Raw genomic sequence first — 26,267 nt, forward strand, 5'->3', positions numbered from 1 at the left:
TGGGGAAAATGATCTAAAGCTCCTACCAGGCAATGAAAGACATTAACACCCTTTTCTTTTTCAGTCGGGGTAATGGTAATGCATTAACTCCTAGTCTTCACTTGGGAATCTTTTTCCTCGCACAAATACACTTCACAGAAGAAATATTTAAGAGTCAGATTGATTTATTTCCTGTCATCTCTCAACAACTGGGTCTGATATTAAAAAACTCAAAACCATGAAACAGCTTGCATAGGGTTTGTGTGGCAAGGTTTTGGTAGCGGAGGGGAGTTACAGGGGTGGCTTCTGTGAGAAGCTGCTAGAAGCTTCCCCTTGTCCAACAGAGCCAAGGCCAGCCCGCTCCAAGACAGACCCCGTCACTGGCCAAGGCCGAGCCCATCAGCGATAGTGGTAGCGCCTCTGTGATAACATATTTAAGAAGGAAAAAAAGTTGCAGTGGACACAGAAACAACAGCCAGAGAGAGGGGTGAGAACACGTAAGAGAAACAACCCTGCAGACCCCAAGGTCAGTGCAGAAGGAGGGGGAGGAGATGCCCCAGGTGCCGGAGCAGAGATTCCCCTGCAGCCCGTGGGGAAGACCACGGTGAGGCAGGCTGTCCCCCTGCAGCCCATGGAGGTCCACGGTGGAGCAGATCTCCACCTGCAGCCCAAGGAGGACCCCACGCCGGAGCAGGGGGATGCCCGAAGGAGGCTGTGACCCCGTGGGAAGCCCGCGCTGGAGCAGGCTCCTGGCAGGACCTGTGGCCCCGTGGAGAGAGGAGCCCACGCTGGAGCAGGTTTTCTGGCAGGACTTGTGAACCCGTGGGGGACCCATGCTGGAGCAGTCTGTGCCTGAAGGACCGCAGCCCAGGGAAGGGACCCACGCTGGAGCAGTTTGTGAAGAACTGCAGCCCGTGGGAAGGACCCACATTGGAGAAGTTTGTGGAGGACTGTCTCCCGTGGGAGGGACCCCACAGTGGAGCAGGGGAAGAGTGTGATGAGTCCTGCCCCTGAAGAGGATGAAGCAGCAGAGACAGCGTGTGATGAACTGATCCTGCGCCGCTGGAGGGGGTAGGTAGAGAATCCGGGAGTGAAGTTGTGCCCAGGAAGAAGGGAGGGGTGGAGGGAAGGTGTTTTGAGATTTGATTTTATTTCTCATTACCCTACTCTGGTTGATTGGCAATAAATTAAGTTAATTGTCCCCAAGCTGAGTCTGTTTTGCCCGTGACAGTAATTGTTTGAGTGATCTCTCCCTGTCCTTATCTTGACCCATGAGCCTTTTGTTATATTTTCTCTCCCCTGTCCAGCTGAGGCAGGGGGAGTGATAGAACAGCTTTGGTGGGCACCTGGCATCCAGCCAGGTTTAACCCACCACACCGCTGTGTGCCTCATTCTACCATAGAGAAGGCTGTTGCTGTCAAATGGCCCAATTAAGATTGTGCCAACATTTACAAGAGTTTATAGATTCCCTGACTTGAATTTGAAAGAATCAGTTACAACATTAGACTCCAAAACAAAGCATGCCCCTGCAAACTGGTTTCTGTATATAAATGCACGTTCACATTTCACAGATTGTTTCACTGGAAAGCAGAAGCCTGTCAAAACTGTCCCAATTTTTTTCCTAGAGGACTAGATGATATCACTTCGTATTTGCGTATTCATCTATGCTGGGGAGTTAAAACTTTGCCACCCAACTAAGATAGATTTGTCATCTGGAAGTGAAATAGGCATTTCCATTCAATAAATGCAATAGAGCCCTGAATAATGCTACAGATTTTATAGAAACTAGGTTTTCTTTGGAGGTAGGGATGAAATTGCCCTGCAGATTTTGGCTTACTGGTGTTTGCATTAGGCAAAATGAAGGAATTTTTCAATTCAGCTGAATCTTCTCAAAAGGAACTGGCCTGCTGTGATATACCGCTACAAAGAAATCATTTGACGGGATTGCTGCTTAACATTTGCTTGTGCCGATTGCTGTCAGTAACAGGAACAAGGTCTAAGCTCACTTTTGGGTAAGTTTTAGGTGCTCAGAGTAGCACAGTTTGGATGTGAGGGAAAAGAGCAGGCATCAAGAACCTGCAGCGGTAACATTTCCTCCTGGATACAAAGAACTCAGTAAAAGAGCAGACCCAACTCTAAATTCTAATTCTAAATAATTTTAAATAGAAAACTAGCCCTTTCAGACAAATCCATAAGGTTTCACCACAGTAATGCTGGCTCATGGGTTTTCAGAACTTCCTCAAGATGTAGTTAACATTTCTCTCTCATGCTAACCCCTAGGAAAATGCTCATATCTGCCACCATGTTCTTTGGCTTCTGTACTTTTCCTAGCCCTTTGCCAGCTTCAAGCATCCACCTTCAAAAGAAAATACATGGTGGGGACCCCCAACTATATTTTATACAAGACTAAGCAAAGAGAGCCCAAATTTGTAATAGACCTTAGCAGGCTAGAATAAATAAATTACAAAGTTCTGTAGTTAAAAGATAACTCAATTAAATATAATTAAAAATAAATTTTTGATCAAGATTTAAAAATTGAGATAGTAATATAAACAATAAGACTAAATTGAAACAAATGTAATTCAATTAAATAAATAAACCCACATTCAGGAAGTGTTAGGAATAGTACTATTTCATAAAGTCAAGAATTCAAAGAATGATAACAAAAATATACCGAAATGATAGAAATGTATAGACTGGGTTGCTGCAGAGTGCTGGTTGCTGCTGGTGGAGACTGTGGTCTTGATCAAAATTTGACTTCTAAAAAGCATTTACCAGGTTAACGACCTGATGTGCGACATCAGATCCAGAGCATCTGAAGCTGCCCTGGCTAGGTATGCAGAGGGGGAAGAAGCGCAGCATATACACTAAGCAGTCCTTCCTAAAAGGCATGCAACTGGCTGTGAATCTCTCTGCAGTCTGGAAAGACTTCTATAGCTGCTACCTGGACCACACAGAGGGAGAGGAACGCAAACCAAGGACATGGCAGGGTCAGTCGTATTCTGCTGAGCCAGATTTATTCTCTTTAAGTCAATGTGCATATGCAGATACTTTGCCATTAATTTTATCTGGAGCAAGTTCAAGCCCCAACATAAAAGAGAACATATTCCAAACATCCACACACAGTATCAGAGCCGTTACCAACCTCCAGTTGTCCTGCCTTTCTAGTAGCATCTTGTAATAAAACAGATGCAGCATTCTGTAATGCATTTGTCACAGCACTTATTTCTTCAGTGATCTTGTTCCTCTCTTGAATCTCAGCTTGTACAGAATCCTTATGGTCTTGAGTCTTTTCATACAACCTATGAAAGATTTCCAGCAAGAATATATTAAGTGTTAGAGTCTGCACTAAGTAGAAGTAATCAAAGAGCATGCTTAATACAGATATTTTTAAAATATATATCCAGAACCACATTTGTCTGTATTTTAATATTATTTTCTGTAACTAAATCTCTGAGTTTCTGTCCTTTATTGTCTCAGTTTCTTCAAAAACAAGTCTTCAGATATTGCTAAACAAAGTAATCTTGGTAGACCAAATCAGACAGCATGCATATTTAAACAGCAAATACAGCTCAGGTTCTCAGAGTCCAAAAACACTGGCAGAGCAGAAGACATTCACAAAGATTTCCATGTCAAAAAGCAGGCATGGAGAAGGGTGAGTACAATCACAGATTTGCAAAAAATATTTGAGGCAAATTTTAAACAGTGGCACTCAGTAAGGCAAAAGATGATTGTTGCAAAAAGCACAAGGTCTGATTTTCGTAAGAGTGGAAGACCCACACATCTCATTCAAGTTCACAAGAGCTTGGAGCCTCCAAAATTGACCATCATCCCTTCTGATTCCTTCTACATTTGAACACAAATTGCAGCCCACACAGGATATGGCCAGGCTCACGTCTTCTCCCTAAGTACTAACTCCCAATACCCATTTGGAGATAGCAGATGGGTTAGATGGAGCATTGGTCTGACCCAGCAGGGCATTCACTATCATTTTAAGTGCATTACAACTTTCATATATTCTTTAATACCTAATAAAATGCTGTGCTTTTAAGTAGTCCTATGTCATATCTTCAACAGAAATTTCACACCACTTACTTTTTACAGCGATCCTGCATTGCCTTTATCTCACATAAGGCAGGAAGAGCAGCTTCTGCCTCTGTATTTTCAGATGTATTCAAGATGTTTCTTATTCGGTGAAGAAGTAAGAGTAAGAGCAGCTGTTGCTGGTTGATGTTTTCCTCAAATGAGTTCACAAAATCTAGTAATTCTACCAGTTCCTCTCTGGTAGCCTTTTCTTTCTCTTTAAGACTTTCTGGCTGTTCTTCCTGGAGCTTATCGAGAATTATTGTTTCTCGTTCCAGCTAAGTAAACAGCATGTCAAAGCATGAGATAAAGTGCTTTTTTTATTCCATCACATTAAGTTACATTATTCATTTACTCATATGCATGACTAAGTACCAGGAATTACATAGCCAGAGAGCTTGAACCTCTGAAGTGTGCCAAAACATTTACGTTTGCTTTAACCACAGAGTTGTTCTGGTTCAGAGAATTTGTACTATAAATATCCCCATCATTTTTGACTCCAGGTTCAAGAAAGGCTGGGGATAACTGGCTGATCAGTGGGTGGGAAATGATGTTCTGCACTGATCTCAGCCCTTTACATGCCATTTTACTGAGGGACCCATCCCTACCACATCCCCCAAAACTTACACTTTGTTGAGCAACTCACCTCTTCATTGATGAATTTCCATTCCTGCTTTAGCTCTTCACAGTTAATTTCCAGCCCTTTCGCCGCCTCAAGCAAACCCAGCCAATTTTCCCACAGCACTGTTACAATCCTGCCCAGTGCCCTGTCACTTCTCCTGCATAATCTCATCAGCTCTCCAGAGACCTGCCTCAGCTTCACAAGATCATCTTCAGCCAAGTCAATGTTGGAGACTAAAATCTTAGAGGAAAAATAAACAAATAAATAAATGAAACAATACAGTCAGAAGTGTTAATGAAGCATTCAGTAACATGATTAGGATCCTCTAATAAAATGGCAATCACTCCACCAAGCTGGTTAAAGACACGTGTAATGGCAGAATTCTGTCAGCTAAGACTGTGGAGAAAAATGGGGTAAACAAAACAAACAAACAGAAGAACAGTGTGCCCAGGCAATTAGGTTGTCCTTACTTCTTTCTGGTTATTTGGAAGGGAAGAAAAATGAGCAGGAGTTACAGATATATAAAATGAAAAGCCTGTAATGTGATGAGTACTAAAAGAGAAGACAGCCACACAAAACCAATACAGTTGATTATAGCAGACGTCTGGTGGGGAGGCAGCAAGAGATTCCTGGGTGGGGAAACTGGAAATTCTCTGATTTTCACTTCTGAGGGAAAACAACTGCAATGTTAGAAATCTGATCAGTCCTGGTCCTGCAAAGAAGAAATGAGGGATCTGAACAGAAATACACCACTATCTTAAGCACAGATAATGTTTGATTTCTACAGCAATAACATATACTCATTTTACATGGCCTATTATAATCCAGTCTTTTTATAGGTATATAAAGATATTCTGTGGTTTTATATATACATAATTACAGGATAAAGAATTTAACTTCTTTCTATTATGATATCATATGGTGTGCACAGCCGCATCACGCTTTGCATGAGCTTTTCAAGTTCTTCAGAGCCTCTCTTACCTTGCTTTCTTCTAAGTGCTCCAAAGCTTCTTTGTAAGACATTGGTATTTGACACAAAGACTGTCTAAGCATCTTTTCCAGTTTGTTAAGATTATCACACACCTTATCTTTGGTTTTTGTGTAGCTTTTGTATTTTTCAAAATACCTGTAGGAAACAATTAATAGACCAATTAAAATTTGTTATGGCTGCTTCTCTCTCCAACCATAATGCCCACTAGAATAAAAAAAAAAAAAAATCAACCTTCTGAACTAGTAGTCCTTACTATTTTGCAAGTTATCCTCAATTAGCATTTGTTATACACTTCAGGTCCAATATCTGAGATACTTTAGAAATGCGGGTACAAATGCCCCAGAGGTAAAGAAATAGGTATGTATATCCATATATCAACCATGGAGCTGCTCAGAAGAATTGTATGTATTGATCTAAGTCTCCATCCTCCTCAGACATTCCCAAAAATTAGTTTCCAGTTTGTAACACACATTTTATTTGTCCTTATGATGTATGGTCTGTACAATTCCAATTTCTTATTTCTACACCTTATCATCTCTTTTCTCTTACCAAAGCCTTTACAGTCATCCAATTCTTTGATTATGAAAGCAGATTTTAAGGTTATGCTCAACAGAACCAGAAGCACTGGATCATGAGAAAGCAATTTAAAAATCCTTTACTCTATCTCCCTAACTTTTTCTTTACATGTATCTGAAGGTCCTTCAGATCTCTTCTGTACCTATACTTGAAGGAAGGAAACTATGGCCTGTGTCTTGTTTGGTCTCTACCTTCTCAAGCCATCAGAATAGCCTATGCATTAGGGCCCCTCTGAAATCCATTCTAACCTGCACCAGCACTGAACTAAGAGACTGTGGAAATGTGCTTTCTTCTGATTCTGGCCCCATACATACTTTTTGGACTATATTAAAAATGATTGCATTGTAAATTAGTAGCAATATGCTTATTGTCTGGTAATTTTCCTTCCATTAAAATCGCATCTGGGAACAACAGAAACGCTTACAGTTCTTTCTGCTGAATTACCTGCTTCTATCAGAGCAGAAACAACACTGCATTTATTATCAGTCAAATTTCTCATAATAAAGAACATGATCTAGGAAGATCTCTTAAAACTACCTCAGTTCATCAGCTTCCATTCTTTGAGCCTTCTCCCTTAATGCCCAACCCTTAGTGACTAGTTCTGTTGAAGTATTTTCCAGACGTATTTTGTCTTCTGGTTTCACTAGGTTTTTCAGCTTGGAGCACAGGTTTTCTATGTCAGCCTTTGCAGAGTTGAACTCTTCTTGCTTCCATTGTGGAGTTTGACAGACCTCCTCTGAGCTACTGAGCTCTGCTGCGGCAGACTGGACTTGAACTTCATAGTCCTCGAGGAACCTGGCAGCCCTCTGAACAGCCTTAGTATAAAGCTCACCAGTCTTACATGCCTCCTCCAGAGCACTCTGAAAGTGTTAAAAAGACAAAGGAACAATCAAGAAAGACTGCTGTCCTCATCTGGATCACCAGATGGTCTTAGAATTTCACACCTGGCTGACTTGGAGACCAGTGCTCCCAGAATTGGCCTGAGGAAGTGAGGGAGGACACATGGCAAATGCACACTGCTACCTAGGTAGTTACAGATCAGTGTTGTACCCTATGGATTGATTGCCCTCAACCATAGGAAAAGGGGTTACGAGGGAACTGCCAATACTCGAAAAGTCCAGACAGAAGGATGGCAGGACTCAAGAGCCGTAAGATCCCTTACGGACATGGCAGTATGTGACCTGTTCAGACAAGAAAAGCCCACACACTGATGCTTTATTCTGCTCCAGAGGATATCTCCACTATGACTTGCCAAACCCTCTTCTTGTATGTATTTATAAACAGAATGATGTGTGACTTTGCCAGCTCTTGGATTCCCACAGGGCGGAGAAACTTTGGCATTGTCCTTCCCACACAATAGCCAAGAAATGAAGACAAAGCACAGCAAACCAGGAAATCTGGCAGCAGGACCGTAAGTCCATCAGGGATGCTCAGTCCCTCCCCGTTATTAGCTACTACCTCATATTACCTTGTTGGTATCCATTGATCTCTTGGACAGTCAGGGCACAGGTCTTCTTGACCAGGACACAGTTCCAGAACCTCTCTGCTATGAAGGTTACCACTCTTCTGGTTTCTAACATAAATTCATTCACTAACTCTTTCTCCTTGTATTAACACTGCCCTTTAGCTTAAGCAGTCCTTTTCCATCCATTAAGTCTACCTCCAGCCTAATTACATTTCTCAGCTAGAATTCCCACTTGCCCTCAGCTTACTAGGTTGAGCAAATTCAGTTTTATTAACTGGCCTCAACATTTCTCATCCCTTTAACAGCGTCTCTTCCAGTTTGAGTGGACCTTTCCTGACAAAGGCATCAAGAATTGGGTCGATCCTCCAGCATTGCCTTATCAATGCCTTATATACTTGTGTTAAAGCCTTGGATCCTGGTTGCCTTTCCTTTGCTTACCCTTCCTGAGTCCTGATAACATTGGTTTGACCTGTACTTTACTCTCCTTGACCATTCCCAACTGGTAAGCTTTTTCTTTATGGTAGAAACAAGAAACTTCTGGTTTTTTCACCATTGTCACTATGGAAAATGTTACATAAAATCAGTCCCAAGAACAATCCCAGGACAATCGCACCCAGCCTCTCTTCAGCTCAATATTTCAACACAACCTTTTCCTTCCTCCCCTTTACCTTTCTTTTCTTTTGCTAATTCCCACTGCTTGTTTATGATCAAACTGAATACAACTAATTTCTTTGTATCCTTAGTTTCTTACCATGATTCCCATCATATCCACCAATGCAAAGATGATGATGGGCCAATTCAGTTGTTAGAATAAAAGGAGGATATAAGTCATGAAAATATAAACACTACAGTCACAAAAACCTAATCTAATTATTGGGAAAAGACATATGGCCATACCTTAATTTTATTAAATATACTTACAACACGGGCAGCAATATCTGTCTTCAGCTGTATTTCATGACCTTGCAGTGCCTCTAATTTTGTTTCTATATCAGCAGCAAGAGATTTTTCTTCTTGGTTTTCCCTCTCTTTTTCCATTCTACATTTAATAGCAGAAAACTTTGCTTGCATGATATTCTGAATTGCTTCCCATCGTATCTTTTCATACTGCATTATTTTTATGTCTATCAGAAGTGGCTGCTGGAGCTCTAATTGAATATGCTTTATGATGTGGAATACATGTTCTACTTCATTCTGGATATCTTCCTTGTTTACACCCTGGAGACCAGAGACCAAGTTCTGAAGAAACTGATCCAATTTCTCAACATCTTTCTCCAGGCTTTTCATTTCTTTCCTCTTAGATTCTTTGAATGGTGTATCAAGGACCTCATTTTTGTTTATTTGATTTGCTACCTCCTGGGCTAAGTACAAGATTTGTTGAACTGTCTGAAACAGAATCTGTGCAGATATAAGATTCTCAGCAGGAGAAGAGCTAGAGCTATCATTTAGGATGTTAGCTTCTTTTCTTACAGTGGATGTCACAGTCTGGATTTCATTTAGCAATGCCTGAATCTTATCACATTCCCTAACAACATTATCAAAGCGTATTATCTTCCCTTTAATTTTATTTTTAATTTTAAAAAAATTAGTTTGCAATTCGTCCAGCTGCAGTGAGTCCCATTTTAGACCTACATATTCAAAGATTTCTTTGTATTTCATTATTTGCGACAAATTGGACTGAAAAGCTAATACTTTTTCTTTAAGTGCTTTGCATTTATCCTTCACTTCCTGCTTGGCACCTAATAATTCATCTTCTTCCAAGTTCATTTCACTATACTGTAGATCATTAAGATCTTGCTGCAATGAAGTTATTCCTTCAGCAAACTCTCTGTAGACAGCTATCTTTTTTTCTACTTCATGAAGTTTACTCTGAATTTGCCTCTGTGTCTTCCTTGCTCTATTCTTCAGGCTTCTTAATTGATCAATCAAAAATAGTTGTTCAGACAGGCTCAGTTCCCCGGCTGTGACCTGACTCTCTTTACAGTGGGCTGAGATAAGCCCTTCTATTTCCTGTATGTCCTTTAAAATCTCCTTTAAAATGGCTTGTTGATTGATTAATTCTGACCATGTGCTGGTTTGGTTCATGTCAGGCCTGGCAAGCATCTCAGCATTTCGAAGCTGACAGTGAACTTTTTCTACTTCTGCAATAAGTTTTTGCCTCTCCTCCAGCTGGAGCTCTAGGTGCTGTAATCTTTGAGATGATTTCAAAACAAGAGCCTTGTATGAATTCTGCAATGTTTGTAAAAGGGAAGTCATATCAGAGATATCCTCTGGCTTCAAGTTGGGAATGATGTGCTGGAGCCCATAATCCAGTGATACAATCACAGGCTCTCTGTTCAGAACTTCTGTGTTCATAAGCTGACAACTTCTGATCTGTGATTTAACATCACTGGGGAAAAGTGCTGCCTTCTGATCAAGAGAGGACAGTGAATCTTTGACCCATGAAATATTTTCTTTCAGCCTCTTCATCATTTCATGTTTCATGAGAGCAGGACCAGTGATCTGAACATCCTCTCGAGGAGTTTGTTGTGCTGATAATGCTTCCAATTTGCTCTGCAAATCATGTATAGAGTTCTCCAAAGCTACCTTCTCTTGATCACTCCAAATTCTTTTCATCTGCAGTTCAATCCTTCTTTTTAATAGAGAAAGACCATGTTTAATGTCCTGTAGCTCTGTGGTCCAAAGTACAGGACATTTGGCTTTTCCTGCAGCTGAGGAATGTAACTCTGCTTGTAAATACTGTTCTTGTATCAGTCTCTGAATATCCTGTGCTTTATTCATAAGCAGGTTAAATTCATCTATTTCTGCCACAACTTGATCATGTTTCTTTTGCACTGTTTGTTCCATGTGTTGCCACCATTGCTCCAGTTGCCTCATTTGGCTTTCAGTTAACACTTTATCCATGCATGTTAAATGCTGAGATAAACTTTCTTGCTGAGTTTTCAACTGGTTTAAGACATCTCTTTCTTTTCGTAAGGACTCTATGCATGCCTTAATTTTCTCCAGAAGAACTGTGTTGTTCACAGGACCCCTGCCAAAAGTATGAGTAGCATTTAAAAAAAAAAAAAAATCTCCTAAAACATGGACTAGACACATTTTAAAAAGAGAATTTCACTGTTTAAAAAATGATTCACTCACTTTATTCACTTAATCGCATGTATCTCTCAATGTTCTCTCACAAATTTCCTAACTACCATTGCAGTCTCATTATTTCTTTCTTATCTCTACAGCTTTATTTATTTCTAGATCTCTCTGCAGGAAAGGTATATTCTAATGTATGTTCTCTCAAATTGCAGTATATACTAATGTGTCATTTCCTAAAGGAATGTAGCCTCCCTTTAAAGTTAGAATAAATAAAATTTTAAAAATCAACAATAGTGTTGTCATCTCTAAGTGAATTAATAACATTTTATGGTAATTTCTGATTTACAATGAAGATAAAACTTAGGTATAAGAAAAACTTCAAAAATTCCCATTCATTCAAGATTAATTTGGAGGAGTTTATCTACTCATCTTTTATTTCCAGGAGTATTTTGAAATTCCCACCTAAAATACATTTAGCAGCTAGACTTTTATTCAATTTTTTTCAATCTCTTTGCTGTAAATTAACAATTTCATAAATTATTTTAAAGATTTTCAAATTATTGTGATACATTATTGTGACTGATAGGCTAGTTCCATGTTTTGAAGAATAACTCATAAAAGGTACTAAGTATTTTGTGTGTGTTGGTTAACTCTGAATTGGTACTGTACACTTATTTATTGCCACAGAATTCTCCCTTTCAAATAATGTTAATTTTCAGAGTAATGAGATATTTCACCCAGAAAAAAATTAGAACCAATGAGTCCCTAAAGAAAAATTAATATTTCACATCTGCCATATTTTTGCAAAAATATTTTAATATGGCTTTTATATAGGTTTTTAGCACAGCAATCATTTCTTTGTTTTGCCTAAAAAATAAAAAAAGTAGATGTTGCTAAAGGATAGCAGAGAACCACCAGAAATGCTTCTACTTAAGGCTGTTTAAACTTACAAACCTATGAGACTTCTCTTGCTACCTAATGTCAACGAGATGGATAAACCACCATATTCTTGTCTAAGCATTATTGAAGTATGGCACGAAATTCAGTCTAGGACCATATCTGTTCTGCAACCTATTAAGAGAAACCCTCAACTATACTTACATTTTTATGTTATCTTTTTCTGTTGACAAATTTTTCATTGAAGACTGCACAGAAGAAAGATTTTTCTGGTACTCATTAATTAAACAGTACTGTTGTTGCTTCACTGCCTTAACAGCATCTAGTTCTTGAAGCAGCCTGTCCCAGCAAGGCACCGCAGGCTCTGTGGTTTGCAGCTCTGCTCTGTTTGATCCTGTTGCATTGGGAAATCCTTCTTGACTATGACACAAAGATTTTGTTTTCCATGTTTCCAGTTCAGTTTGTAAATTCTACAATCAAGCCCACCACAGAGAGGGGATTAAATGAGGATCTTAAACACTTTCAGCTTTTAAAACAAAATACAGTTAAAGACTGATACATCTACAAACATCTGCTTGTTCATTCACATGCAAATGAGCACGCATGCCTGTGCACATCATGGAAGCACATGCGCAATCATAGGTGTATCTACTACTGAACCCTAGAAGAGCAGTGCAAATTACAGTATTTACATGGACATACTTGCATCAAGGCACAGTGTTTGTAGATTACCTGGTAGACAAACTGACTAATCATGCGATCAAACCTCAGATAAGACTATATGCAACAATTTTGTTTTGCCCAAGTGAATCATAATTCTGTAAGTGTATCACTACATTAACAATGAGGAATGCCTTTGCAATTTCCATACCTCCAGCTCTTTTAGTTGTTCATTTATAAGCACGATATCCAGTTCAGCCAATTCATTTTTCAGCTCATTGATCTTTTGTTCCTGTTCAAAATATTCAGCGTTTACTTGCACTCCAGGAAATAGTTCCTTCTGGACAGCCACTTCTGCACCTGTGTCCTACAACGCAAAACAGGTTTCTTATTTCTGAAGGTCCTAAACCAACAAGCTTTCTGACTGCAACACTGTGCTTCACATGTTTAAGCCATGACTAAATCCTGCTGTGGCTTCCCCCACAGCCTCTGTGGGTCAACCAGGACCCAGAGGCTGGAACCTCCATCACTACCCCCCACCTCTGAAGTCACTCTGGCTTGCCAGCACTGCTCAGATAGCTATGAAATCTCTGCCCATCATTTTAAGTTTGAAACTCTGATATCCCCACCTTCAAAGAACATCCTCCCTGCACCCACCTCTACTACTGAAAAATTCACAGGTCTAACCTGTCTTCTCCTCCTTACACATTCATGGACCTTTAACCCTCCTCACACTCACATTCCTTCCATGCAGCACCAGCCCTGATATACAGCTGTGTCCTTCGCCAGGACCATCTCTTCAACTGTTCTTCACAGGACAACTCATGCATGAAGCAGCTTGGCTGCGACACAAAGCCACGGCTACTACTGCCACAAAAGCCATCCGAAATCAGGGGTAAGATGAGAGCATTAGGGAGCCATGTCTCAATCAAAGTGGGGAAGAAGGGAATGGGGGGCTCCAGAACCAGTCCCTGGCACTGCCATTGATTCCCACAATGACAGAAGGACAAGTCACTTGGCGTGTGGCCACGTTTAACAGCCCATTGGCTGGGCTGACGTCGTTGCCCAAGTGGATGCTTTTAGCCAACTCCAGTTCAGATGTAAAACATAATCCTCTAAATCACCTTCAGCTGTTGCAGACAGCAACATAAATGAAATGTCACAGTCTTATTGGGTAACACGGTGATACCTTAAAAATCCTTCTGCATTTCCCTTCCTCCAGTACGTGTCTATATCTGGTATAAACTGTGATCTGTTCCACATATAGACTTCATGTGAGTGAATGCATACAAATATACTGATATGACTACAGTGTGAGCTTCTCCATGGTACCAAAATATAAAATTCTTGTTTGATAAACTTACTGTATTGCTACTTTAGATACTATTTTACTAGGAAGCAGTCAGCTATCCCTGCAGCCGTATCACTTGTAAGCTGTCACTGTCATCTGTCTCTGTGGGTCATGAGCTATCCAAAACACACCTGCTTCCAAGTGTGGGAAACATGTAGCACATTGTAGACTATAGTGGAAAAGAATAATTCTATTTATTTGAACTCTTTTGGTTATTTTCAGTCAAAACTGAAGGGAACCACTCATGAAATAGTCAATCAGAGAACATCTCCATTTCTCTGTGTACACATCTGTAACAGTTGTATCAATTCAGACATAAGTTTTCATCTTAAGAGACTTTGGAGTGCCATAGAACTGAAGTAAGCAGAAAAACTCAGCTAAGCTATCACAGAGTGAGGAGGAGATCCACTTTACCAGACTGAAATATAAATGCATCAAACCACACAGAAAAGTAAGTAAGTGTCCTGACACTAAGAAAAAACTCAGGATTGCTGTGTACATGTTTTGCTTGTTTGTATGACATTCTTAATGTACACCATGGCACTGCCTCCCCACAGATACACAGACACATACATAGTGTCAATCTCCCCACACAACAGTTTTAATGTTTCCCATAGTTTCTCAGTCCATCAGATGGTTGGAAAAGGAGGAAAATAAGAGAAGGGGAGAGAATGGGGGTTGCTAACCAGCAACCAGTCCTTCAGGTACTAAGCCAGGGCTCCCCTGCTGACTCGTCACAGTGCAGGCCTGTGGGAAACTGCCAAATGTGACTCTGGCTTCAGGCTATGGTGTAGCCCCAGTCTAAATCCTTTCTTATCCAACACCTTCCTCAGAAAAACAGCAGAACCTACTTCCCCTTCCCTTTGCAAGCTCCAAATTGAATGAATACAAACATTTAAAGATCACATTTAGAAGTGAAAAATCAGTCAATTTAGAATGGAATGGAATGGAATGGAATGGAACGGAATGGAACGAAATGGAACGGAATGGAACGAAATGGAACGGAATGGAACGAAACGGAATGTTCTCAGTTGGAAAGGACCTACAGTGATCCTCTAGTCCAACTGCCTGACCAGTTCAGGGCTGATCCAAGTTAAAGCATGCTGTTAAGGGCATTGTCCAAATGCCTCTTAAACACTGACAGTCTTCGGGCATTGACCACCTCTCCAGGAAGCCTGTTCTAGTGTTTGACCACCCTGTCAGTAAAGAAGTGCTTCCTAGAGTCAAGTCTAAACCTCCCCTGGTGCAGCTTTGAAACCATTCCTTCATGCCCTATCACTGGATACCAGGGAGAAGAGATCAGCACCTTCCTCTCCACTTCCCCTCCTCAGGAAGCTGTGAAAGCAATGAGGTCGCCCCTCAGCCTCCTTTTCTCCAAACTAGACAAGCCCAAAGTCCTTAGCTGCTCCTCATAGACATTCCTTCCAGCCCTTTCACCAGCATTGTTGCCCTCCTCTGGATGCATTCAAGGACCTTCACATCCTTCTTAAATTGTGGGGCCCAGAACTGCAGACAGTACTCAAGGTGAGGCCGCATCAACACTAAATACAGTGGGATAATCACCTCTTTTGACTGACTGTGTTTAATGCACCCCAGGATGCGGTTTGCCTTCTTGGCTGCCAGGGCACACTGCTGACTCATATTGAGGCTGCTGTCAACCAGCATCCCCAGATCCCTTTCTGCAGGGCTGCTCTCCAGCCACGCGTCTCCCAATTTATACACGTGTCCGGCATTACTTCGTCCCAGGTGCAGAATCCAGCATTCAGACTAGTTAAACTTTATCCCATCAATCATTGCCCAATGCTCCAACCTACCTAGATCCCTCTGCAAGGCACCTTGTCCCTTAAGACAGTCAACAGCACCTCCCAGTTTGGTATCTTCAGCAAACTTGCTAATGGTGCATTCAACTCCTGCATCTAGATCATTGATAAATACTGGCCCTAGAATAGAACCCTGAGGAACACTGCTGGTGACCAGCCACCAGCCAGATGTAGCCCTATTCACTACAACCCTTTGAGATCTGCCCTTCAGTCAGTTCTTCACCCGGTGCACCATGAACCTGCTCATCGCACAGTTAGACAACTTGCCCAGAAGGATGCTGTAAGGGACAGTATCAAAAGCCTTACTAAAATCCAGAAAAACTATATCCACTGCCTTCCCTTCAACCACTAGGTGGGTGACCTTATCATAGAAGGATATCAAATTAGTTAAACAGGACTTTCCCTTTGTGAACCCGTGTTGACTGTGCCTGATCTGTGCCAGTTCTGTTTAATACCTTTATCAATGATCTGGATGAGGGGATTGAGTGCACTCTCAGCAAGTTTGCAGATGACACCAAGTTGGGCAGGAGTGTTGATCTGCTTGAGGGTAGAAAGGCTCTAGAGGGATGCGGACAGGCTGGAATCGATGGGCCGAGGCCAATTGTATGAGGTTCAACAAGGGCAAGTGCTGGGTCCTGCACTTGGGTCACAACAACCCCATGCAGCGCTACAGGCTTGGGCAAGAGTGGCTGGAAAGCTGCCTGGTGGAAAAGGACCTGGGGGTATTGGTCAACAGCCAGTTGAATATGAGCCAGCAGTGTGCCCAGGTAGTCAAGAAGGCCAACAGCATCCTGGCTTGCATGAGAAATAGTGTGACCAGCAGGACTAGGGAAGTGATTGTCCCCCAGTTCCAGGCGCTGGTGAAGCCGCATCTCAAACAGTGTGTTCAGTTTTGGGCATCTCACTACAAGGAAGTCATTGAGGTGCTGGAGCACCAAAGAAGGGCAACAAAGCTGGTGAACGGTCTAGAGAGCAAGTCTTATGAGGAGTAGCTGAGGGAACTGGGGTTGTTTAGTCTGGAGAAAATGAGGCTTAGGGGAGACCTTATTGCTCTTTACAACTACTGAAAGGAGGTTGTAGCAAGGTGGCTGTCAGTCTCTTTTCCCAAGTAACAAGAGACAGGATTGTGGCAGTACACTCCCCCCCCCAGCAGGAAACGAAACTTCTCCAGGCAGGGAGAAGAGGAAAAAAAAACTAAACCCTGGAGGCCACAGGTTGAAAATTGAGCTGGCCAATCAAGACGTGCCAGGTACACTGAGGTGACCTTCTTGGCCAACAGGGATTAAATGACCACAGATCAGATTCGACAAGGGTATAAACGGAGTCCTGCCAGAGGACATGTTGGAATCAGTCCTCCTCGGAGCAGCAGGTCTGCAGTCAGGGACTCCCCCTTGGGTCGGGGCACTGCCCAAGGTAACTCCTCAAGGGAGATAGCCATCATCTTTTAGGTGAGTGATATGCGCATCTTGAGCCATCACTTTTAAATCTTAAGGATTCTTAAGTCAGCTGTGTAGTACTAATTCCCCTTACATCATTGAGCCTGTAGTTCACTAATGTTATCGGAGTTCTAACTAACTTTTTACTGAAGAATAAATCTGACTTTTAACGCCTGTTGGATTTGATTGTGCATGCCTCCAGAACAAGGATGAGAGGAAATGGCCTCAAGTTATGCCAGGGGAGGTTTAGATTGGATATTAGGAAAAATTTCTTCACTGAAAGGGTTATCAAGCCTTGGAAAAGGCTGCCCAGGGAAGTGGTTGAGTCACCATCCCTGGAGGTATTTAAAAGATGTGTAGATGTGGCACTTAAGGACATGGTTTAGTGGTGGACTTGGCAGTGTTAGGTTTACGGTTGGACTTGATGTTAAAGGTCTTTTCCAACCTAAATGATTCTATGATTCTATGATGGTTGCATTGTTCTTTAAATGCTTTTCAATAATGCCCAGTTTTATCTTCTCCATAATTTTTCCGGGAACTGAGGTTAGACTAACAGGTCTATAGTTTCCTGGGTCTTCCCTCACACCCTTCTCATAAATTGGAATAACATTGGCTAGCTTCCAGTCAGCAGGGCCCTCCCCAGACTCCCAAGACCTTTGGGAGATTTTCTGGGGGCTTCCAGTTCGAGCAGATGTGCTAGTCCTAGGTAAGACCTGACAATGGACAGGCCAGCTGTGGACCTGCCCATAGATTTAACTGTGAAGATTAGCTCTGGCCCCACCTTCAATTTAAGAATGTGGTGACCAAGGATCAGCAGTCATGGGGCACTTCTGATGTAACACCCTTACTCTTAAAGAAGAATAGACTTAGTTATGTCATTTAGTAATGTACCTTGTTATTTATTCAGCTTGAATTCATTCTCCTTTCTCTATTTTATTTCATTTATTTTCTTATGCTGGATCACCCTTTGATTTCAGTTTTCTGATATGCCTTCCTTATGATGGCAGACTATCACAGCTAACTATAATAACATGGAAAGAAGTTGTACTGATTAATAATTTAAAGAGAAACTCTAAATATTATAAAATAAAGACTGATTATAATGGCTCTGAAAACCAATATTACTCTTTTGAACAGATCCAATGAAAAATATAATGTGGCTAGCACTTTGGATAAAGTTCAAAACTACCATGGACATAAAGCAGAACTACACACAATTTGATTTTGATGCAACAGTAACTGCCTCTTTTTTTATAACAGAACTTCAGCCGAAGCCCACGTGGAAACAAAAATTCAATGACTCTGACAAATTTAGCTTGAAATAACAGAATGTGGGTTACCTCATGTGCAGAAACCAGGGGATTAGATTCCAGACCATCTTTCTCAGCTGCTGGAGATTTCAGGACTTGACTCTTCTGGCACACTCTTTGTTGAACCTGCTCCACATCTTCTCTAGAGGACTGATTCTTGACATCACTAGGTTTCTCCTTTTGGTGTAAGAAAAATAAAAGAAACAAGTAATCAAAAAGCCCTAATCAAACCTGCTGAGTAGTAATTACAGCGCTTGAGATGACAAAGTCACAAAGCCCATAATTATAGGTAGATGAGGAAAACCACAGTTACATCTATTAATTTATTGGGGGCAAGGTTATGGCAAATGAAACCATTTAGAAGAAGCAGTGCTGTAATTTTGTTATAAATTTTTAGAAAAATTGCAGATTGCAAGTGTCCTTCCTCTGACCTACACTGTTCATGTTTCATTATTCTAGCATGGACCTTGAACTGTGTACCCCTGGATGCAGTCTTGAATGCATTTTTTAAAAGGTTTCGCTTTTTCCTGAGGCTCCAGTCTTGTACTTGTATTGTAGACAGAGTGTCTGTGGTTAGACACCCAGCCAATTACCAGGCAGGATATTCCTGTGGGCAGCCCAGGGATTTGCTGTATGTACACGCTGAGGTATTTGCTGACTGTAAGTTCTGCCTGAGTTTGTTTATCATCTAAGGACAGATAAAATAGAACAGCCACCTACACATAATGAAAAATGGCAAATCCTTACAGCATGACCATGGTGGAGAGCACAGCATCGGGGACCTATCCATGCTGCATGGATATCTGAGCTACTGGCTTCAAGTCAGATAGCATACGTACTAAAATTAGCCCACCCACAACCCAGAATGAACAAATTTACCCCAATTCTCAGCAAGCTCATGAGTGCACACTGTGCTCCATGTAGCCGTTTGCTAAAATTGAAGGTCTGAGAAGAGTCTGGCTCTGTCTTCTCTGTAACACCTCTTCAGAGAGGGGATGACAGCAACAAGACCCCTGTTAGCTTTTTCATCTCCAACAAGAACATAGACTCTTCCCACTCATTATGGCTCCAGCTCCTAAACACTGCTGTAGTTTGTCGAAATTCCCCTTGTACCAGGGTGCACCAAACAGGACACAGCATTTCAAATGCAGCCTCATACATACAAAGTAAATGTAAATAAGAAATCTAAATGAAAGAGACTCAAGCAAAACTGTAAGAAGACTTCACAATACATCCAGGTGACTTGGAATGCAGTATCTTCAGCAAACCACCAATGAAAAACAAAAATTCCTCCATACTAATTTTAAATGTACAGGAAAGTATTCAGAGTGCTAACGCATACTAAGTATACAGCACATCAGACAAAAATAGCTCAGTGTAACTTGAGGGGTTTATTATTTATTTATTAGTAGTATCATCCCCACTGCAACTAAACTGTATACATGTACCCTCAAATTCAATCACTCTTGTGTAACCTCATGTCCAGTTACCTCTGCTGGATGGGTTTCCTTTCTTGTTTCACCACCTTCAATACCAACACAATCCTGATGCCTTTCCAGTTCTGCTTCACCACCCTGAACCGCATTGTCCAGAACATCCTCTTGGACCCTATCATGTTTCTCCATACCTGGGCTCTCTTTATCAGCCTCTCCCTGATTTGAAAAATACAAAATGTTTACAACCAGTAAAAGTCACAGTCCAAAATCTAAGTTTACTAAGGAACATCACACTTACAAGCTGTCTACTCTATCTTCAGTTTAGCTTAATGAATGAAGGAAAAGGCTGAGGTAACCCAAACCCAGAGACTCTTGGAAATGCCTGCTCAGATCAGTTTGCCATATTGGGATATCAATCACTATGAAACAGTTTCAGGACAAACCACACAGGAGTAAGTGCTCATGTGATTTTTAATGCTGTCATAGAAGTTTCTGCTTAGACACATTTGGCAACTCTAACTATTGATCTTGCTCCTTCTCCAGAAATCCCAGTACAGATGGTTTCCACTCTGATATTTTGACGGTCATCTCTCCCAGCTACTGTTACCGCACAATGGTGAGGACAATGATGAAGTTCTCCAAATCGTTCCCTTGAGTTTGCACACATGAGGTCATTTGCAGTGTGAATGTCCTGAGGTCCCCTAAAGACCAGCAGTTCCAGGTTAGTGACCTCTCATTACCTACCTTGTGCATGGGGGTGACAAAACCTGTTGAAATCACAGGTATGTTGTAGGTTTTGCATCATGGAGAAAGTGGGTCCAAGCCCAGAGGGCTTATAGAGATCATCACATGGATCTCTTGCACACTTCACATGTGCAAGGTTGAGGGGATGATTTGGAGAATATAATTCATAATTCTTTTCATCAGATAAGGAAAATATGTCTCTGTAAGACTACAAATTTTAAGGAATTACATATGCATTTCTAGTGAACAGACACACACGTGTGTATATATATATATATATGTATATACACTGACACGTATTAGAACATATCTGTCAGGCACCTGACCAGTCTGTCCCAATCTGTCGTTGCTGTGACGGATATCCTGTAATGGGCTGTCTGACAGCACACTGCTTTCCTCCAAAAGCAGATCATTTTGGTTCTCTTTCTCTGACATATTTCCATTTACATCTTGACCCTAAGAGAAATGATATAAAAGAAAACTTGCTTGTGTGACCCTAAATATTGTATTTTAACATTAAATCTCTGAATGGCAAAAATTATTATCTACAAGAACAGGACAAATATTGTGCTGCCATTCTAAACAAGTCTTACCGGTTTAAGAGAAACTCTCAAAGTTCTTTGGCAGAGACATATCTGCAATTTTCTCATCTATACACCTTCTCCCTTTGTGTCCTGACCAAGGATACCTGCTCTAATTACATGCAAGAGAAAGCTATATGGAGGTTGTGTTTAAATGTAAAACTGCAGTTTTGAATAGATATTATTGGCTTGTTAGAGACTTGTTATAACAAGTTAAGGGAGTTGTTCTCCACATCTTTAATTTATACACGTATATTTACACAAGGCTTAATTTCAATGAAATTAAGGATGCAATATAGGATGCAATATAAAAAAGGCATTTGAGAGACAGATGCCTCTTTAACCAGTCTTTCACTGTCATTACTGTCAACAAATATACTCACATCATGCATTTCCAAAGGCTCCTTTAACTCCACTGCTGCGGGGCCCTCTTCTGCAGCAACAGGAGTATCAGAAGTGATCTGTATCTCTCTCTTCAGCATTGTATCTGTCTTGTCTTCCATTTGTATTTCATTAACAAACTCATCTTTTAACTCAAGGGCTTCACTGAAAGTATTTTCCTCCTTTTGCTTGACATTTTCAAGTCTTTCTTCCAGACTCCTGTGTTCACTCTGAAGTGTTTCAATCTCATCCTTAATAAACTTCTGTCCTGGTGAAGAGGTGTTTTGTTTAACAGTTTCTGCTAAAACCAAAATCTCCTTTAACATGTCTTCGCATCGACTAAGAGGTCCTTGTTGTTCCTTTAAACCAGAAGAAAACATTTTATTGAAAAGTATCTTCACTCAATATACTTAATACTAAGATCTATAGTCAATCACTAAAATCGTAAATAGGTTGTGAACAACAAACTGTGCTGACAAGTACTTGCAGACCTATTTGCTGCATAAAGTCAAATACTAAACCAGTAATTAGTCAGCCATTTTTATGAACAGAGAACACCTGAAGCTATAAGCATTACGACAATGATAAAATAATCAGATAATATGCTGTGAGGTGCATGATGATCTTTCCAAGTTCTGAACAGATAATCCCCTCCCTCTCCCATATCTTTTTACTCGTTAGAGGTATAGCAAATTCTGGAGGAAGGGGAATTGCAGTGATCCATATCTGAGCTATGGTTTCAGCCTTCAGTAGCTCTCTAAGCTCACAGCTACAAGACTGTTATCCATTCTGCCAAAGTGCAAAAGAGTATCTGCCAAAGTGCAAAAGAATGTCTACTTATGCATGAAGGACACTTCTTAAAACTGAACTTGGATCACTGACATTTTCCTAAGCTTTCCGCTCTGGCTAACTTAAAGACACTTACTAACACCAAATTTAATGATCTCTTTCCTCATTATGCCCAGAGAGGAAAAAAAAAACCACCCAGCCAACCAAATTGAAGAAGCCTGTGTGCTTGAGCTAGGACAATTCTACCTTCAGTTCAGCTGACAGTAAAGTCCACTCAGTTCATTAAGAGTGGTTTTAGACTTACAATTATCTTGATAAAAGAGAACACCACATATACTTTATAATTTAGAAATGTTTCTTAGTTTTTCAGTTTGACACCATTAAGCAGTTCTCTTCTATAAATGTGATGGCCTCTACAAGCCTCTAGGGCATGGGCCCGCTTTCTCCATGATGTGAAACCTGCAACATACCTGTGATTTCAGCTGGTTTTGCTCAGCTGATGGTTGTTCCATTGCTGGACCTTCACAATCAGCAAGCTTCTCAGAGACCGTTTTCAGCTCAGTGCTCAGACCTGTTACCATATCCTGAAACTGCTGGTGCTCTTGAACATGACTTTCCAATGTCTGCACTATGGTCTAGAAACCAAGAAGTTTCTAGGATTAGTCCACCATTAGCTCAAACAACTATAACTCATCGACAGACTGTCACAGCTTTTCCAGGACTCAGCAGCACAAAAAACTTGCTTGTTTCCCATAAACTATCCAGCTAAGCACAGGTGCGCAAAAAATATCTTGCCCTCTTCCCAGCACATCATAGAATCCACCACAAACAAAATCTTCATTAGTAGCAGGAAGCAGAAGAGTTTGCATTCCATAAGAATATACTTCTAAAAGGGATGTTTTCTATTCAAAATGGATGAAAGATTAGATGCAGAATGCCAAATAGGGTGCAAATGCAATTTGCACTAAACTGGGTGGAACCAATAACAAACAAGATGCAGGAAAAGCCATTCATCCTTCCAAAAGGAAAAAACCCTACTGTGGCTTGGAGATTATAGGAACAAATACTTCATATTATACTTATCCGAATCTGTTTATACAGGTATAAAATGTTCTTCATGCTCACCTTGGTCTCATTTGTTTAAACATTTATCCCTCTGCAAAGCACAAGGCAGTGAAAAATATGATCTTCCGGTGCTCTTTTTCCCACAGTAAGAGAGAGAGATAGAGGAATTCCCTGTCCTACAGAGGAACTTCCACCACTCCCAGTTTTTACCCATACACTTTCCAGCTGAGTGACACTACAGGCAAACAGTGAGAATTACAATCAACATGCATACCAATAATCTCGTAAATTAAGAGAGTGAGTTTCCAACCTGTAGCTGGCTGAGCAGATTTTCATGTTGGTGCTTTAATTCCAACCATTGCACCTCTGTGAAGCAGGGATCCCCACTGTGACCCTGTAGGTGATCTTCCTGGCTTTTCAATTTATTAAATCGGGAAGTTAAGTCTTCTGCTTTCTGCAGGAGGTCAGCGTAGTTTGTCAGCTGAGCTTGCTTCTCCTGCAAACCAGGCTGAAGGGCAAAACCTATCTCCTGTTGTTGTTTCTCCAGTTCAGTTAGAGCCAGTCTCAGATCTTCTTTGCTTTGCTCATATTGCTCCCTGTTCAATTGAAGTTGTTCTTTAGGGCTAAGAAAAAATACTGCGTTTAATAGTATTAAAAAAAAATGTATTCATTACTTAGAAAATGTCAAATTGTGAACAAGCCAACCATTAGAATGAACTTGAGCATACTGAATACTTTTCCTCAGGTTTTAAATTACTGATCAGCTTTAGACTGGAATTTTCAAGGTGATGAAAATGAAAAATACTGAAGTTATTACTGCTGAACTGGACTTAAATGCAGGACAAGTGACCCTTTAACCCTCTTAAACCTTAAACTATAAGTTCATAGTTTCTAGTATCTGAGATGTGATGCTCATGCTTTCTTCTGCTTTCCATTACAGCAGAAGTTCTGTTCAAAAACTACAATATGGCTATGAATCTATTTTCCTTGACAACTTCTTAAACACAGTCTCCTGAAAGGGAATGTTCTGTAGAAGATACACATTGCATTGGTTGAGATGGGGGTGGGGGAGTGTTTTAGAGATACAGACAACAAAACCAGCATATGCAATATGGGTCATGTTAGCACAATCCAGTGCCTACTTTCCTGACCTTGACATTGGATTTCGATTTGTGTGCTTTATAAGCATGCATGCTGATCTGCTGTAGGTGAACGCGTCGCATTTGTCCACAGGAAATACGCAACTATGATCAGTGAGACAAAAGTAACAGTTGTATGTTCACATTTAGTGATGAAGCTCAGATATTTTCCAGATGGAACTTAAATGCCAACATTTGAAAATATGAACCCCCACAAACAAATCCAAATAAATAAAGTCTGGTTATAATTCTATAAAGTACAGCAGGATAAATGAGGACAAAAGCAAAGCTTAAGTGTTTTGGGTTTTGCCCCTCAAGATTCATATTTTTTGGCAAATGACAAATAAAGCACAGCTTTACATACGTTAAGTACTCTTGCTTTAAGTTCCCTATTCCAGCTTCACATTGCTGCCATTACCATGTCGCAGCTGTTATTCACAGGCCTAATCCTTCAAGGTCCTGAGCATCTCTTCAGATGTGCTGAGCACCTCATCTCCTGTCTTCAACATACTGTGAAGAGGGTGCTCTGCATTCTGCTGTGTTGGATCCAATATAGCCAATGCTTTATCTTTCTGAATGCCACTTGTATTGCTTGTACTGAGTGCTCAGTAATAAGAGAAGGCAACTGAATATTGTCAAAAATACTTGTTTTTAATAATTCATTCCATGGATATTTTTTAAAAAGTATACAGTAGGCCTACTCTAGCTTCCACTGATCTCAACAGCAAAGTTCCCAGTGATTTTACCGAAAGTCGGTTCAAGGATGTTACAGCAGACAAATAAAGTGTCTGCATGTGCAAAATCAGAACTTCAGTTTATGTTTACACAACACACTTGGAATCATCTGACATGTTTTAAAGGATCAATTTGGCTTTCAGACACAGTTGCCACAGTGCCAGCGACACTGAAGTGCCTTTGCTGACTTAACAATACCAGCTGCCACAGCCAAGAAAGCCTCTCATAGAGCCAGAATAAACCAGGCTTTAAAAACTCTACTTTAAAAATCCCAGCCTCCTGGATTTACCCCAAACTCTCTTCTGAAGCAGTACAAATCTGCGCAAAGGTAGATCGCACCTCTGCTGGGGGACCATGCCTGGGGCACAGAGCCCAGATCACGTTGCAAGGAAGGACCATAGTGGTTAAATCAGTGCACCTTCACTGCCTAATGAAACAAGGAGGATCGGGTGCACAGGTTTTTTTTGTTTTGGTTTGGTTTGGTTTTTTACAAGAGTGGCTGAGCTACTTCAGTATCAAAAGGGAATCTGAGGCAAGCTGGGCAGACCCCATCAGCTCTCCTGCCACCACCCTTACACATCCTGTCTACACTCCCCACTTGACCGTTCAATCCAAACTGTGACCTGCACCTCCACAACACTGCAGAAATACAGGTACTTTTGTAGGTATCTTGTTCTGCCCCAAAAGAACACAAATTCAATGGAACTGGTGCAGGAAGAAGAGAAGAAAGTCAATATAGTAGTAAGTGATCTGTACTGCCTCTTGGCAAATTCCACATTACCTTCTACATTCAGTGGCTAGCTGACAGGTGCTTTCCCACTTGTTCTGGAGCTCCGAAATAGTCTGCTGAACCACTGCCTTCTTATTTTTTTCATTTCTCATTAAAGTTTCTCCTAGAGCTACCATGTTTTGTATTTTGGCCTCTCCTGCATCTTTGAGAGCTGTGATTTCCTGTATTAAACAAGAAGAAGAAGAAGCAGTACATATACAAATACCAATGAGTTTTTTCACACTTTGTACACTGCTGTTCAAGACAAAAGAATTCTCCTTCCAATATATCAAATAACTGATACATAAATGGATATATCATCTAGTTTTAGAAAGTCTGGAATCACGAAGCTGA

The 26,267-nt window shown here is 40.9% G+C and overlaps 1 protein-coding gene across 7 annotated transcripts in view; it reads right to left on the minus strand.

The window, feature by feature from the left end:
• SYNE2 (spectrin repeat containing nuclear envelope protein 2) overlaps positions 1 to 26,267 on the minus strand; it is a 197,714-nt gene that overhangs the window by 101,781 nt on the left and 69,666 nt on the right. For 5 of the 7 annotated variants that reach the window (XM_052783400.1, XM_052783404.1, XM_052783401.1 and 2 more), the window contains exons 41-55: positions 25,926 to 26,095; positions 23,581 to 23,893; positions 22,676 to 22,840; positions 21,419 to 21,775; positions 20,749 to 20,910; positions 19,765 to 19,926; positions 18,305 to 18,451; positions 12,569 to 12,724; positions 11,902 to 12,167; positions 8,638 to 10,747; positions 6,789 to 7,111; positions 5,666 to 5,810; positions 4,709 to 4,924; positions 4,075 to 4,340; positions 3,125 to 3,281 (exon numbers count right to left, since the gene is read on the minus strand). In XM_052783400.1, coding sequence (XP_052639360.1) covers positions 3,125 to 3,281; positions 4,075 to 4,340; positions 4,709 to 4,924; positions 5,666 to 5,810; positions 6,789 to 7,111; positions 8,638 to 10,747; positions 11,902 to 12,167; positions 12,569 to 12,724; positions 18,305 to 18,451; positions 19,765 to 19,926; positions 20,749 to 20,910; positions 21,419 to 21,775; positions 22,676 to 22,840; positions 23,581 to 23,893; positions 25,926 to 26,095 — 5,115 coding nt within the window. The remainder of the gene's footprint in view (positions 1 to 3,124; positions 3,282 to 4,074; positions 4,341 to 4,708; positions 4,925 to 5,665; positions 5,811 to 6,788; positions 7,112 to 8,637; positions 10,748 to 11,901; positions 12,168 to 12,568; positions 12,725 to 18,304; positions 18,452 to 19,764; positions 19,927 to 20,748; positions 20,911 to 21,418; positions 21,776 to 22,675; positions 22,841 to 23,580; positions 23,894 to 25,925; positions 26,096 to 26,267) is intronic. The other 2 variants (XM_052783402.1, XM_052783405.1) reach the window with 2 other exon arrangements.

Source organism: Harpia harpyja, chromosome 3 (genome assembly GCF_026419915.1).
Source record: "Harpia harpyja isolate bHarHar1 chromosome 3, bHarHar1 primary haplotype, whole genome shotgun sequence".
Classification (NCBI taxonomy): Eukaryota; Metazoa; Chordata; class Aves; order Accipitriformes; family Accipitridae; genus Harpia; species Harpia harpyja.